The 16,803-nt window shown below is 39.5% G+C and overlaps 1 protein-coding gene across 3 annotated transcripts in view; it reads left to right on the plus strand.

The window, feature by feature from the left end:
* Positions 1–16,803, plus strand: part of LOC146990694 (interleukin-1 receptor accessory protein-like 1) — a 248,447-nt gene that overhangs the window by 49,826 nt on the left and 181,818 nt on the right. For all 3 annotated transcript variants that reach the window (XM_085797382.1, XM_085797390.1, XM_085797373.1), the window contains exon 2: positions 3,232–3,325. In XM_085797382.1, the coding sequence (XP_085653508.1) occupies positions 3,244–3,325 (82 nt within the window). In that variant the 5' untranslated portion in view covers positions 3,232–3,243. The remainder of the gene's footprint in view (positions 1–3,231; positions 3,326–16,803) is intronic.

The following is a 16,803-nucleotide window of genomic DNA, read 5'->3' on the forward strand; positions in this document are numbered from 1 at the left end:
AACAATTTTCTAGTTCCAGCATGTTAGTTGTGAGGATTTGTTGATTTCCATTGTCCATTTGTGATAATTCACTGAGTTGTCATTGGGTTTTGGGATGTGGATCATTGTGGTGTCTGAGCACCGGGCAGTATTTTTTTTACATTATGCCACAATGTACATTTATAGTGATGAATCACAATGCCATTGCACAGGAACAATTTCTTTGCACTAGCCTGGTACATTGATAGTCATTAGACAGCTGAAAAGTGGCACACTATTTGTATGTAATTTGATATGTAACATAATACAATGCATTAGTTTACTTTTTTGATTTTCTATTTTGGTTGTATTGTTACCATTCGAAAGTACACTCTTCCTCTAATCTATGCCTGTGAAAATGACAACAACATATTTATGATTAACCTTGAGAGGAGGATGGCCATTGTGATCAGTGTCCTTGGAAACGGTTTTGTGAAACCCCACTTCTGCAGCATTATCCTGCTCAACAACATCATAGCAAAACTAGACGTCATGTTGTCATGGATGTTTATTTGATATCTTTTTGTTCCTTGCACATGTGCTGGACCAGCATAGGATCAGTGTATCTATCAGTTGTAATTGCTCATTTATCCCCAAAACACAAAAGAGAGAGACGTAAAAGAAAAAGAAATAGCACACTTTTAACCTTTTTAGTGATAATTGCTATCGGCTTTGATGTCTAGTAGTCCAGGATATCACTGTGAGCTGGAGGGATACCAGAGCAGAACTGGTGATTCAGTGCCTTCCTCAGTGTTCAAACCAAAGGGGGAGACCACAGCTTTGTTGCAGAGTTTGCACCCAACATGGAAAAGTAATTAAAAAGATAAGATTTTTGTGCGGTGCCGTGTAGCTTTTCTGAGGTGGCATTGGTTGCAGGAAGCAAGGGCTGACGACAATAGTCCTTTTGACAAGGAGAACATGACAATGTCGCCATCTTTGGCTGCTGGCCAGTTTTGCATGCCTCTGTGAGTGTCTCAAGGGTTATTGTGGCTTTTCAGGGTTTCCCCTCAAAGCTTTTCTGATGCAGCTTTGTGGAATCTATGTGAAGCATCATTGTCGTGACCGAAATGCCAATGGAAGAGTCCGTGTAGTCGACATTGGCATATTTTCAAGCCACGACTAGAATGGCACTTCTGCCTCTAGCAAGGAGCTCAATTATTAGCCAAACAAAAAGAAGATTTATACAGTTTTATTCTGGGGTTCAATGTGTTCAGTGTATCACTGAGAAATGTTATTAGCTGCAGGCAAAACCTGAGTAATCACTGTACATTTAAATCAACCCTAAGACTAATTTTATATTATGAAGTTTGACTTCAGTGCGCTTTTCTCCTGCCATGGTTTATCCTCAGCTCTGATTGGCATATGAGTTTTTGTGTTCCTCAGATGGTTGTCATACTGCAGCATTTTTGTTTGTCTTATTACAGTACTTACTATAGCTCCATTTAATTTCTCCAGTCACTCGGAAATGGCTTTGCCTTGTTGTTGCAACATTCAGTTAATGTCTGAATGAATTATATAAAACTTGCTTTACCACAAAAGAGGAATTAGCAACAACAAATATGAACAATCAAGAATGAAGTATTTGGGGAGTTATGCATTTTGGTTGTCAGGCTGTGTTTCAGTGCACTCAATATGAAATACAGCTTTGATTTGTTTCAGGGTGACATCAACATTGAAATACCTGTGCTGGGGATTCTTTTATGCTTTCAACACACAAACTACAGTACAGGGGCTCGCAGGCGATTGGAGTTGATTGTGAGCCATCATTTAGTTTTAGGTGGAGTTTTCTCTCAATATGTGAAATAATATCTAAACCATTAGAAAGATATCAAAGGTCAACTTGTCAAAATCAATTATCTGGATCCCTTTAAAAAAAACAGGTGTTCAACTACAAAGTAGCAAACAACCCAGTAGACTGAGATACTCATGTTTTGTGTATGAAGTGAGATGATTTGCATTGTGAAGGAAAAACCCCTGCACAGCAAGTCAAGGATGTCTGTAGGATGTAGGCGGACATTTTTCCCTGTCAATGATCAAGTGACAACTTGAAGAGTCTGAAGAGACTGAAGACTTGAAGACATGACTGTAATCTCAGAGGATTCCCAAAATACGAATGCCTGGTAAAGCCTCAAAAACAGAGAGACCAGGCTGCACTTCACTGAAACATACAAAAAGAAGTCGGAGAATACTGGAACAGACTTCTCTGCACTGATGAAATAAATACCAGCCACCGTATGAAAATGATGGAAAGAAGAAAGTGAAAAAAAGAGCAGCAGACAAAGCCAACACCTTGTCTGTCAAACATGGTGATTGATTCAGATCATTCTATGTGCTCAGATCAGACCCAAATCCATCAAAACTCATTGGGCAAAATGTCATAATTTAGCAGGACTTCAAACCTAAACATACAGCCAAAGCATCTAGACAGCTTCCTAAATTCAAGAATGTCCTTGCCTGGCAGAGTCAGTCACCTGATCTCAGTCTGAATGGGCTCTATCCTGCTTGATGAAGGACAGACCAAAGGTAGAGAGACTTGGCCTTGATGGAAAGCTTTTAGTGATGTCCATGGGTGGATGACCCAGACGACCACTCTTTAAAGATATACAGTAATCTTTGGCACATCTTCACTGCAAATTCTGGGAAGTTATTGGTCAGGGTAAAGGCTGATATCAGTGGGGCCCACTGTGTGACTGGACTTGTGAGCAGCAGAACATACTCTTGCATTCATGCACTGTCAAACTGTACATATAAAAATAATATGTGTGTAATAGTCTTATTAATAATAGCAGCAATGATGGCAACATGTCATGTTGGTTGTGAAAGACGTTGGATTAGTGTTGTCGCAGCAAATTCAGGTTTGCCTTGATAGAAATGCATCTTGACATTTGTATCATCAACAGCCTCGCCCTCATTATACAGTAAATCCCTGAAGAGACACTGGTATAAATAAAGCAGGCAGACAAATGCTTCAGAGAACAGGATTTGCGCATAGAGGTGCCTGATTTTTTTCCATGTGACCTTCGGGCTTGTAAAAGTTCTTATTATTGGCTCAGAAACTGCAGAGATTTTTTATATATATATATTTTCAGGCTTTGAACAAGCATCTTCTGCCAAAATCATTATTTCTTCTTTTTTTGATGTTTTGGATGGTTCCAGCGTATTCACATCTTGCCTAGGTGCAAAGTAATAATGCAAGCTTTTGTTTTCTTGTAGGACTGGTGAAAAATGAAAGCTCCCATTCCACTTCTGATCCTGCTTCATGCCGTTGTGGTCCATTGCCTGAAAGTGGTGTCAAAGAGAGGCTCAGGTAAGTCTTGTCTTTTTATTGCAACTACTGTATAACTTCTGTTATCATGAAAGACAATTCTGAAAACTGTAAAAGTTTCTATTATGGTCTGGGTATCCAAAATATTTACAACAGCTACCTTAATTAGTACAGACATTTGATTCCCTGGTACCTGCCAAGATTTCAAGGCTTTCTGTTTTCTACTTTGCTGAAAGCACAAATCATATTAAGTTAACAGCGAAGGAATCACATGGCCCTTGAACTGCTGGATTACAACCAGTTGCGATGAAAAACAGAGCCGTCCTGTCTTTTAACAGCATGAAGTCCACAAAGTCTCAGAGATTCAATTTGAAGTGCAGTGAGTGATGATGGAATATGTCATCATTGATCTTTACTGATTTGTTGCATGGTACAGTTTTTTTAATTCATTGTCAAATTACAAGACATCTAATTTGTTTATTCCTGAAGGGTTTGCAACATGCTGCTTAATGACATAACAACATAACCTACGTACATCTCCATTTCTACACACATACTGAAATTAAGTTATTAGAGTAAAGTTGGCCTTACAAATTATCTGCTGTATCTTAACTATTTGGTGTAAATTTCCTTTTTTTAAATGTAGAGTTAGCCTGGTTATTTAGTTGTGACATTTGTGACAAAAGCACAATATTGGTAAACAGCCAGAAAATGGGTTGAAGACTTCTGGGTTTACTGGGACTGTGTTAGTGCATATAGGCAAAGAGCTGATGATACCAGTTCAGTGACACAAATTAGCATCCCCCTGCTTGAATTGCCCCCCTAGGTGCAAGGACAAACTGTGGGTGAGTGAGTGAACAAATGAATGAGGATTGTAGTGAATTACTTTATGGATCCATTTATCACTTTGCATCTAAGAATGCAACTGTGGTCTTTGTTAGTATGTCTGTTAAACACGGCCGTTGCACCAGTCCCGCATGTCTCTGCGGACTGAATGATAATTTCTACAGGCATGTGGATGTAAGATCGTGGAACATCTACATTGGCTAGGGAAGTCTTTTGCCAGTCTGTTTTTTCACTACCCAGAGGCTGCTTGCGTCTGGGTTTTTACCCATGCATATTAGACACAGGTGCAGGAATGGCCCACGGCTCATCAAAGGGCTTTCTGCTTTTCCAGCATAAGTCCCTATGGGCTATCTCCTCGGATGCTTCACGAGCCATTGCCTGGAGCAAGGATTTGAAACGTGTCCACTGATAAATGAATACCCCATTCGAGCCAGACCCCTGTCCTTTGTTCTTTCTCTTTTAGATTGTACAGCTTTATTAGAAACCATGCTGGTTGCAAGTTAGAGCAGCATTGTAAAAAGGGATTCTGTGCAATGAAATCCAGTTTGAAATTGCATTGCTTTGATTTTTATAGAATGGAAAAAACAGTGGGGGTGGAAGGTGAGTATCGTGGTGTCGTCGCAGGTTTATTTTCAAAGAAACATTTTTCTGTAGTTCTGGTACAGTTTGTCACCACCTGCACTATATGAGAATCAAAGCTTTGGTTGACTGGTGCAGCTGTTAAGCTTTCCCTTGTAGTAGGCCTGTTCAATTAATCGGTTTTAAATCGTAATTGTGATTATTATTTGTGATGTTAAAAACGTAAATCGTAAAATCAATGTTTTAACTAGGGTAATAACGGTACTGCGCTGGGTTACCATAGTGACTTCCGCCCCCTTCCTCTCATCACGCTCTCCACACACTGTAAACAAACATGTCGGCGTTTGCTAAGGCCAGCGAGGATTTTGCACACAAACAGCACACATAAAATAGTTTGTCATTTCACAAAAAAAACGTAATCTTAATCAGAAAATGTTTTTTGAGAGAAGAAAGTCTGGATTTTATTTTGGAACAAAATCAAACAGCCCCACCATTGTAATATTTGTAATTTCTATATCAGAGCCAAATTGTCCCTTGTTCTTTTTCAATATTGTCTGGAGAACTATGGGGATCCTGTTGAAATTGCTGCTCAAAACTCTGTCAATATGCAGTGCTGTTTGTTTGTACCTTTTCTTAAAAGAATTTCACTATAAAATATCAAACCTAGGACTCGGAATGTCAGCCCATTAATAGAAATGTAATGACTTGATTGCCTCCCTTTGAGACAATGAATCTACTATCTCACTTGCATCCCCTTTCACTGGGCTCACATACACATACACACACACACACACACACACACACACACACACACACACACACACACACACACACACACACACACACACACACACACACAAATAAACACATTCAAATTCTGAAAACCCTTGCACACTGCAGCATGTGCCCTGCTATTATCTGTAGATGATTAAATTCAAAACACTCTCTTTGAGTAATGCTTTGTCTGCACTTGTACTCGGGGGTGGAACGGTGCAAAAACATACAATGTATATCTGCCGTACTAATCCTCAGCATGCATATGTAGGGGAACGTATCCATTTGTCCTCTGCTGTGGTTCCTCTTTGTTAGAATGCTGATATGGCCTGAATGGTTGGGCGAACAGAATAATTACACATATTTCTGCTTAATGCAGCACATCAAGTTAGATGTTAGAAGTAAAACCGCACACTTGGAAGCTCTTACATGCTGTATATTATCAGTTGATGATGGTCAAACCATAATATGTGATTCATCCCAGGGGTTATTTCTATTTGAAGTTTCTTGTTGCTGCATTGCTTTCTCATAAGGTTATTGTCTGTTTCAAAATTGGTGTTTCTGATCAGTTTCTGACATTTCTGTACAAGAAGAGTCATTTTTGATATTGTTTGATGAGTTAAAGAGTTGTCCTCTCTTGTACACTATTATAGTGGCATTGTATAGTATATCCGTGTCACATTATAGCTATATGTGTGTGGCAAGCCATCTCATCGATGAAAACAATGTTACAAAAGAGTACATAGTTTGAAGTTTACAGGTTACAGTCAGAATTACAACCCTAGATGCTTGTAAATCAGTGTTGTTGGTTGTTTGTGTTCAGAATGCACATCACAACTTTGCAGATATGAGGGACAGAGAAATGTGCTTGTGGCCTTCCCAGTGGAAAAATCCACCCTCCAAAATGGCCTTCATTAAAACACTTGATAATGGTGTGCTTTTTGAAGAGCACCGCTGGCATTGGAAGGGAATACTTTATGGTTGGAGGTCTGCATATCCCACCTCTGGGCAAAGATTGAGCATCAATCTCAAAATTATTAAAGAATAGGAAATCTGTCTGTTCCATTCTCTGGTGAAATCAAAATTAGACATTGCTTTTGTTGTGAGTGATTCTAGGACAAGCTCTAGCTTTGTTGGTCTCTTTCTATCTCAGTTTTTATCATTGGTCATTTAAAAAAAAGAAAGAAAAGGTCCTGCTCTCTGAAAATGGGCTGTGGTGCTGTTATTGTCTTAAACACACAATAAGCTCCCTTGTTGGCCACTTGTACCGTACTATACAATAGATGCTTGGAAGAGCCATGTGAGAAATCCCTGCATGTGCCCGTTTGGTTACTTGGCAGTGAGCTAAATGGAGCAGAATCCTCTTTCTGTGCACCACAGAGCTGCATTTTGTTTGATATGAAATAGAAACTTGAGTTCATGTAAGGTCTCACTTTAAACTCTCTAAAGTAATAACTATGCATTTATTCTTTTTTCATCTCTGAACATGGATTACAATCAGAGTGAGAAGGATCTTTGGAGGGTACTGAAAATGACTTTTGGCAGATCTGCAGGCATAGTAAAAATAAAAACGGCCTGTGCATGTATTGAAAGACTGACAAAAAGTCTGAACATTACCTAAATACTTAAGTCGTTTTCAAAAATATTTCACTAGCATCACCATCCAGCTGCATTACCTTGGAACTCTGTGTCTACTTATCTTTGATATTCAGATGTGCACAGTGCAGCTACTTCTTCCTCCTGAGCATCAGGAGTTTCTGTTATCCACAGTGATTTACTGTGATACCTCTTGCCTTGGAGCAGTTTTACAGCATGTCTATTGATGACGCACATGGTGTCTTGAGGGGTGGACCTGCTGTCTTTTTGTCACAGTGACCACAAGGCCAGCTTTTAAGCTCTTCACTGTAACTGCTTTCTTCTGTGAGAAAAACATTTTTCTCTCAGTCCCAGCTTGATGAATATTACTGATTATTTGATTTGTAAGAACTTTTTTATGTTGCATATTAACACAGCAGCTAGGAAACTCTTCAAAAAAATGGGCTGTCAAACATCTTTATTGATCATGGATGACTTCTAATGAGGCAAAGCAGGGGCAGCGTTGCTGTCAGCCACGGCCACCGGACACTGCAGAGACAATAACTCAATCTTTTCACAACAGTCATGTCAGTTTCAAAAACAAGCAGCTTTTCTGCCCACCAGCTGGCTGCCTCAGCATTTATAGTTTAGTGGCTGAAGTGCAAAAAAGAAAAAAAAATCATATTCAGTTAAAGTCACCCCTTAACAAAACTGTTAACTTATTTCCCCCTGGTGAACACTGATGACAGTTGTAGATTCATGATCATGTTCTGTGACATTGATTGAGACAGATTTGGCCTGTCCCCTCCCCTCTGCTGTACAGTCATTAGTCCCCATTTCTTCACCAGACATTGATGAGTCCCTAGACAAATGATGCTTACCTTTCCACAGTCTCCCAGTAATTCCAGCGATATATTACCCATAACACTCACTCGCTGTGAATGCATCATTCTGTTACTCATGCATATGTAAAAAGCAAGGTCTTCGACATTTGTTCCCATTTGGAAATGGAATAGAGAATACCCTCTGCTTCCAGTTTCTATTAAGGATGGTCCGAGGGCCCAGGTTGTCACTCTGATGAAGAGCAGCTGTAAATAAAACACGCCACCACAACAAGACCTTGGTTCCCATTATAGTGCAGCTGCTCATCATCCATCTCTCCCCATGTATTTATCTACTGACACTATAGTAGGACCACAGCATACATTTTTCCCTTGCTTTGCAGACTTCCCTCTGTTCTAACAGGAGGAAGAATCAAGGACATCCTGACAGTCAATTAAATTTACAGTCTTCACACCCATCGCAATGCACAACTCTCGGAGGATGTCAACATTAATACGTCAGTTATAGGATGGAATCTTCCCCTCGCATTAATGGGGCTACTCGCAGTTTGGCCAATAACGAGGCCCCTCTTAATTGCACAAGACAGTGATTCCTAACAGGGGACGTCAGCGCACTGCACAAATTCAATTATAGCCAGCCACTTGACTTTGTAATTGATATTAAAGGACGTTGAATATGGCAGGAAGCTGTCAGCAAGAACTTTGAGGGAGAGAGGGGGCACAGCACTGGTGACCCTTTCTAATATGCCAGTTACACGTGAAAACTACTGAATGTCAGGTGATTCTCAAAAGAGGTAAAACTCACACTTTCAGTGATTACAGTTTGAGATGGAAATGCTCAAAATAATGTGTAGAAATGTTTCTAAAACAAGTCCAGGAAACTTCAGCTAAGATTGAAAACTGAATCATCAGTGGCACACATCTGTGCATACCTTCGCTTCATCTTTTCTTGGTCAATACCACATACTTGACCACAAATGTTGAATGATCTCCTCACAGACATGATATTAGATTTGTAATGGCTTGCCACTTGGAGTTGTTTCCTCTCCCGCTGCTCAGAGAGAGAAACCACTCAACAAGTGTACCTGATAGGCCTCAGAGTTACTATGGATATGTGTTCCTGGTTGGAGGCACATGGCACAGCCTTCCGTGGGAGATGGATGACAATCAGTCACCTGATTTATGAGCTGAATGGTGTCTCTGTGGTCTGTTTCCTGACCTGTAATAATGTTACAACACCACTGCAATTTAGAAAAAAATGCCCAGAAAAGATAGAGAGGGCTACAGCTCTGTGAAGATGCAGTGTGTCGCTGCAGGTTGAGGTGTTCAAAGCTGAAGTGAACTGTCAGTGCCTCTGTATGTGGATCAAAGATGTATCCGTGGAAAAATGTCACCCAGAGGCGTATGGAGCCCCTAGGATGATTGGATTTGGGTTTAGTGAAATCCAGATTTAGGAAATAGGGTGGAAGTGGGGGTGGAGCTAAGAGGGTCAGACATTTGTCAATCAAGCAGATTTGCCCACAAACTCATTCACCATTACCACTCCTTAATCTCACAATGAAATGGTCATCTTAAGCATCGTTAGAAACAGGTGAAATAAATTGATAGCTGCATACAGAGCTCAATAGCTGAACTTGATCATAAGACACTCAAAAGCAAAGGCATCAGCCATGAAGGTTGTTGTACTTACTCTTTATAAGTGGCATCACAATTAACAACTGTCTTTGGTTGATACTGGGTTCACATATCTGTCTTCAAGTATGTCCATGTTGAGGTAACATGTTAATGAGAAGCTACGTTGTCAGTGCTGTAGATGTAGTACTGATAATATGATAGAGGAGAAAATGGTGATAACTGTAGGTCAATTCACATGTAGTAATACCGTAAGTGTAAAGTCTAAAGTAATACTAAGGTTATACTGTGATTAAGGACTGGTTAAGGGAAATGAGAGGGAAATGCTCAGTTAAAGGATTTTATGAGGGTCTTTTTGCATCATATTTTTGCTTTTTCTTCTGATAAGAAAATAAGTGAATATGTGATGCACATGGAAAGTTTCAGAAAATGTCAGTAATGAGGAGGACAAATAGTTGATATAAGTTGATAAGATCTATCTGCCATGTTGCAATTCAAATTACAGGAATTTCCAAATATTTTTTTCTGAGAAAGTGTAGCAGATTTTTTTCTCCCAATTATTATTATTATTACATTATTATCGTTATCATCTCCCTATGTTATTTTCAGTCCAAGTAATGGGCAGAAGATTAAAACCATCTTGACATTTAGTAAACCTGCTTGGAATGAAGGAACCTCTGTGCAAAGAAATGCAGCTGTAATTCAATTAAGGTTCAGCGTCTTTATATATAGTTCTTTAATGTGATGTGCTCTGCCTCTGTTTGTTAGAAGCTCTACAGTAGATTTGGTGTGAACCAGCAAAATGCTCCATCTGATCTACAATATCAATATGGTGCTCTTGATTATTTGTCATTGTGAACTCTTCTGTTGCTGTCATCATTGTGTAGGAATGATAACTCAGTTTTTCCAGTAATCTGACTGGACAGGTTTTGATCTAATCCTCTAAAGTTAACCTGCTCCAGAGCAGGTCAGTCATGCAGCAGGTTACCATGGTGATCTTCCCCAGTGATCTACCAGAAGAAGATGTTTTAGTAGGCTACCACAATACATGTAACAACCACAGCTTAGCTGTCCTGTATGTTATCCCAGTACTTTTGCATGATTTGCTTTAATTGTTTTTATTAAAACAAAAACAAAAACAAAACAAAAACTAGAAAGTGAGAACTTTTAAGTACATGCAAATTCTATGATTGCAATACTGTAGGTTTCCTCTCACCTTTATTTGTTTTGTTGTGCTTTCCTCTATCTATTCATTGTCTTGGAACTTCAACTGTCTGCAGGCATTCAACATTAAATACAATACATTGCATTATCTCCATTTTAATATTTCTCTCTGAAAGATAATACGTTCATTTCAGGCTCCCTTAGCAAATTATGCAGCCCACTTTTACAGCTAGGGCGTTTGGTACCAATTTGAGAGATTATATGTGTGGATGATAATGAGCTTTAGTCCAAAAGAGGATTTAAACATGGAGAAGGCTGGCTACTGCTTAATTTAAGAAAATCTGGCTCCCAGGTTTAAGGGAGAAGACTTTAGGGGAAATAAACTCCCCAAAGGGGGAAAAAGGAAAAACAGTGAAAATGATAAGTAAATAACTAAGATTTGTAATAAGGTTGCAGTTTGGACATAAACAGCAATGGTCTTGGAAATTATTTTAATTCCCCTTGACTGCTCAGCTCTCGCAAAGCTGAGCTACAGGGGGAAATGAAGCTGTAGTCTCTCAGTACTATGTAAAGTGCCTGGAGGCGTTGAGGGGACTGTACCCAAAAATATCACACGTTTTAACCTGGGGCTGCACTGCATGATTATTCTTTGTGGGTACTCCACCTCATCCTGCGTCGCCTTTGCCTGCATCTATATGTCTATCCAGCAATCTTTGCAAAATCTCTGTGTATGTATGCTCATGTAGTATGTCATTTGTCGCTCCTGTCACAATGGAGACGAGTCTGCTCTTTTTAGTTCCTTTCAAAATGAAAAAAAAAATAACTGCTGTTTCTTCTTGCCACCTTTCCTGTCTTTATGGTTCACCTTACATCTCTCCCCAACCTCCTGCGCATAAGAAGTAATGGTTATTGCTGCCATTGATTGGTGACTTTCTCCTGGAGGCCAGACAGGATCAGTGTGGAGTCGGATAGATGTCTCAGAATAATTAAAGCAATACACTGAAGCTTAATCCCATTATCATCATTAGATTTTAACTAGATTAACTCAAGACAGTTTAACCAAAAACCAGACCTGCTTTTATTCTTGTAAGCATTTGTGATTTCTGTTTTTAGACCAGAGTCTAAATATTATGCTTTGCCTTGAATTGCGCAGCTGCAGTGTCTGTTTGAGTGGAGTTATATCGGGCTAAATAACAGCTTACATTCCTCCTTGATAAAAGGTCTATCTTTGAGAAGTGAGAGTTGATTCTCCTCTTGTTAAAAAAAAAGTCAAGTATTTTTTCTGTCATTTGTGGAAACCAGACTAACTTGTAATCTGATTTCCACTTATCTTAGCCTTTGCAATCTCTGAGACATTCAATTCTTTTTGTCCAGTGCCAGTGTTGCGACTCTTAGAGTACATTGGTTTTCTATTGATTGTAGCGCTAACTTTGTTTTGGGCTGATGCAATTCAGTTAAGTTTGATTTCTGAGGAGAGCTTCATTGATTTGCATGGCAACATTGTCTCTTGTCATTTTCCAGCTTTATCAGCCTCTGTAATTGCCGTCATACTTCACCTGATGGTATTCCAACTTATAGTACCAGAGATGTTAACAGGAGAATCAAGCAACAAAAACAACAATGTCCCTGAATGAATTGCAGAGTTACATTTCACATGAATCATTTTTAAGAAAGAAAAACTAATAAACATACCACTCCATCACAGTTAAAATGCATTTTCCTTGTTTTTTTAGCCATCTGTGTACAACATAATGCATTGTATATCCAGAGACTTACAGCTTTACTCAAGGATCATTTCTAATGATCAATGGCTCGGGACATAAATTAGATTTGAAGCTTTTTAAGCTTTTTTCATACAACTGTCACTCATAGATAGACATTAATCTGATGTATGTTATTGTTCTAACAACATTATCAGTTTTGGGAGGATTCTCTCCATATGCAAGAATGATAGGGATGGTGTGTGTATTTAAAGAGGATCTATGCAAGTCCGGTTGCTTTTCCGCAGTTTTGCTAACCCTCCTCCCGGCCATGTGCATTTGTTTTTAACGAAGCTGGAGACAAAGCAATCCATGGAGCATTGGATAAGGTTATCATATACGATGTTACGATGTGTATATTTGTGCAGTCTTATCTGTCATAAACAAAGGATCATAGATTACGGGGCATGTTTGTGTCGTAGTGCTCAGAGACGAGGGCTGATCTTGCAAGGTTGGAGCCTCCATTCTCCCTGGAACAAGTCACAAGTCATTTATTTAACCATCACAATTACTCCGAAGCTGTTTAATCAAGGTAGAAATAAAGCATAGTTGAACTAAATATCTTGCATAGTTCCTCTGTAAGGCAATGGGATGACAGATATGTAAATGAACTGAAAGATTTATAGTGCAGGGACTGCAGATTTCTCATGCACTTCATCATGCACCAAACTGGGCTATGGATTATAGACAACTGTTCAATACAGTAATGAGTATGTTTTTCCACAAACAGGAGGTTAGTGAATGGAGTTACCCTTAAAGTGAACCTTTTATTATGTAATGAAATGGTCTGCGCTAAATGTTCAAGCTAGAAATGACCTCATAGACAGTGTTCATTCAGTTTGCTGTTTTGTTCTGATTGATAAGCTGACCCTTTTGACCTTGTAAACCAATTATTAGCTTTTAAAGACTGCTCTTTAAAAAAAGTGACTGATGGGAAATGTGTGTCCTTTTCCTGCCTTGAGTGTCGCCGTTGTGAAAGAAACTGCATGAATTGCGATTTTTAATTAGCCTAGCCTGTGCAATCAGGCTGTGGTCACTTGAGAGGTGAAGTTTTGTGAATGCAGGAAGTCTCTCAACAACGTAGCATTTGATGAGGCTGTCAAGCTCTCTCGCGTCAGCCAGGCACTCAGCGTGTGGCCTTTTTCAATGCTCCTTTATTGGAAAGTTTGAACACATCCTCTGTCACTGTGTTCATTCCCTGTTCACAGTCTCCCTGTCGCTCAATGACGACTAAGAACAAAAAACACTACTCTCTTGTTCTCTTTGTACATTTCTTTCCTTTAGTTTTTCCTTTTTCCCCCATTCTTTTTTTAGTCAAACTGGGATTGGTCAAAGCACAATCAACCTATTTCTGCAACAAGCAGAGGTGCAGTGAATCTCAAGGGAGTCCTGCCAAGTTTGGGGCTTTTCAGTCCCCACACCCCCCTTTCCTTTTTTGCAAGGGAGAAAGGATGTAAACTTGCTCGCCGAGGAGTACGCCTTTGTTGGTTGCAGGAGACTGACGCACTGCAGGAGTTTTGGAAACAAACCAGGTTGGCTCTATTCTCCAGGCCTTGGCTGCCACTCTCACCACTGTTCTTTCCTTTAAAGATACAAGCAGGTTCCATTCAAATTCTACTGCTTAGCATTTTTATTGTAATTAGCAGGGAATTACCTGGTATTCCCCCCTGTAGGAAAGTATGTAATTTAATCCAAAATGAAGGAATCTATTGTTTGGAGAGAGAAATGCTGCTTTAATTAAGATGCGCCAAATTTGGTTTTTAAAAATCCACTCTGTTCAGATTCAGCTGAACTATTTCCTGAAAGCCTTGTAATTTCATCTTGCATGATTTACAGTGAAGTTCCGCCACATATTTTCCTGTCATGTTTATTGCTTGCATTTGATGTGGTGCATGGTTGAAATATTTAAGACTGCTTATTTACAATCCCCCAGGGCCCAAAAAATGGTAGAAGATGGCAGTTGATTTCCCTGCAGTGCAATGATCAATAAATTCTACATATTAATTAAGTTCCACTGTCATCTCCAAGGCCTCTCCCAGGGATAAGCCTCCCTGTGGTCTCTAATCAGCCCATCACAGTACAGCATGGCACTGCACTGCCTCCCCCACATTTCCCCTGCATACATGTAACAAATATGGAGAGTGGAGCTGCATCAGGAGTGTGCGGTTCTCAGCGAGGGGAAAGAGCAGCCATTATCATCTGTAATTTACAAGACATATTTTTCATTCAATTCCTTTTATATGGGATATAGTTATAGCTCTGTAAATGTGAAAAGTTCTTAGCCGCAGTTCAAACAGCCATGAAATGCTTTAATGGCCCTAGTGCCCGTCTGAAACGATTAGATTCTATTAATGTGTGAAACGTAAATAAAAGAGACACGTCAGATTTCACTCCTGAGGATACACACAGTTTGCTTCTAATCTCTGTTTCTTGGAGCTGAAAAGAGGAGTTAAAAAGAGAAGAAACATGTAGACGGTCGTCACTGTCATTACAGAAAGACCCTCTTAAGTCGTACAACACAAACTTTCTGGTTTGAGGCTGTAGATTTTGCTTTTATTGTGACAGTATAGAGGCTGCAGCATCCAGAGAGCTTCACTTCTCCACTTGCATCCTCTGCTAACTGAGCGAAATGATACATATTAGTAGGCGTTGCATCTCTGAATCCTGCCAGTAGCCAAGCAACATAGCACGCCACGACCTCTAAATCCCAAGAGTTTCTGCACTTTCAGCACATGCATACATACGCTCTCACTCTCTAAAACTGGATTAAAAATTCAACCTTAGCCTCTGTTGTGCATGTGATGTTGCCAGAGAGTAATTAAGCTGTTTCTGCACAGTTCAGCCTTTCATGGAAGTTTTCCCCCGTATATCATCTGACATCAAAAACACTTAAAATAAATTGCTGTATAAAAATGCAATGTTCAGGCAGCCCAATTAAGTTTGATTCTTGAAGTGTTAGCCTCTGAGCGTCTGTAATGAGGCCCATAGCTTAACTGTGAAGTCTGCTTACTGCTATTTGACAAAAGATGATGAAGATTTTTTTTCTTCTTTCGTTCACATAGAGCCTAATAAATGGTGGAGATGGTGTCGTTTCTCATCAACAAATCAGATGATGGAAGAGACAGATCAAATAGCTTGATGAATGATTAACACCCCTTTCACAAGGGCGCTGACCTTACAGCTATCTCCACACCTGCAAAGACAATTAATTAAAAAGGTGGTGATTACTTATACGCAATCTGCAACCTACGGCTTATTCTTCCAGGTTTAATGAAAACACATCTGGGAAAACAGAAGAAGAAAACGCATAACAAAGCAGAACAGTTTACGGTGCTATTCTATTTTGATTTTTGACAAGTCATCCGTCCTAGTTCCAGCCCTGATATACCCCAGTTCAATTCCAAAATAAAAGTATCCAAGTCCCATTCCAACACCTTTTATCTGCTCAGTATTGAAATTCAAATATGGCCTGATTATAATGTTTAATGTGCATGCCACCCTCAGCGATTTTAAAAGCGTGTGATATAGGCATGAAAAGGGCCTCCTTTTGCTGTTTGCAACGCTCTCTAAGGCTCTCTGTTGCTTTTTTGTGCACCAAGTGCCTGGTCTTGAAAAACACAAGGACAGCTAAGGATTATGGTTTTGTATGCGTCTTTCTTTGCCTTTAATATGCAAATAGAAGATTAGCTTTGGAAAGAAACTGTTTGGCATGGGAGTTATTTTACCAGGAGGTGATGCGAACCATTCCCACTTTTTTATTTTTTTATTTTACTTCTTACCCCCCCCCCCCTTCTCAGGATCAGACTTAACCATTTCAGCAGAGAGCAGCATCCAGAGAGCAGGGATCCAATAGTCTCTCACCACTGTGCATTCGATATCAGGAAATACTCGCCTCTCTTAAAAGCACAGTCGTGTACATGCAAGAAAAATACAAGGTTTTAGCAACATGACTCAGTATTATTAATTTAAGTCAAAAGCATGTGTCAGTATTTCATTTGAACCACATGGCTAAATTTAAATGATGACTCTCTTTGCATGGCTCAGACACATCAAACAAAATAAGAAAACTACATCTCTGCAATTCATAGCAAAAGCCAAATGCAACCGAGTAAATGACTTTGGTATTACACTGTCAGAAAACCATTTCAAATGTGGCATAGAAAGCAATTCCAGCATTTCTTTTGATCTCCAGTGCGGAGGGGAGGAGGAAGGATTAGAAAACATTTTATATCATGGAATTGTGATCCCAGCGTTAGAGCTATACAATGCATATGCAGTGTCAACAGCTATAATTGAGTGATTTAAATGACCTAATTTCTGAGTGTGGACTACCTCTCCAGTTGCAGCT

Source organism: Trachurus japonicus, chromosome 2 (genome assembly GCF_045865225.1).
Source record: "Trachurus japonicus isolate A0001 chromosome 2, Traja_1.0".
Taxonomy (NCBI): domain Eukaryota; kingdom Metazoa; phylum Chordata; class Actinopteri; order Carangiformes; family Carangidae; genus Trachurus; species Trachurus japonicus.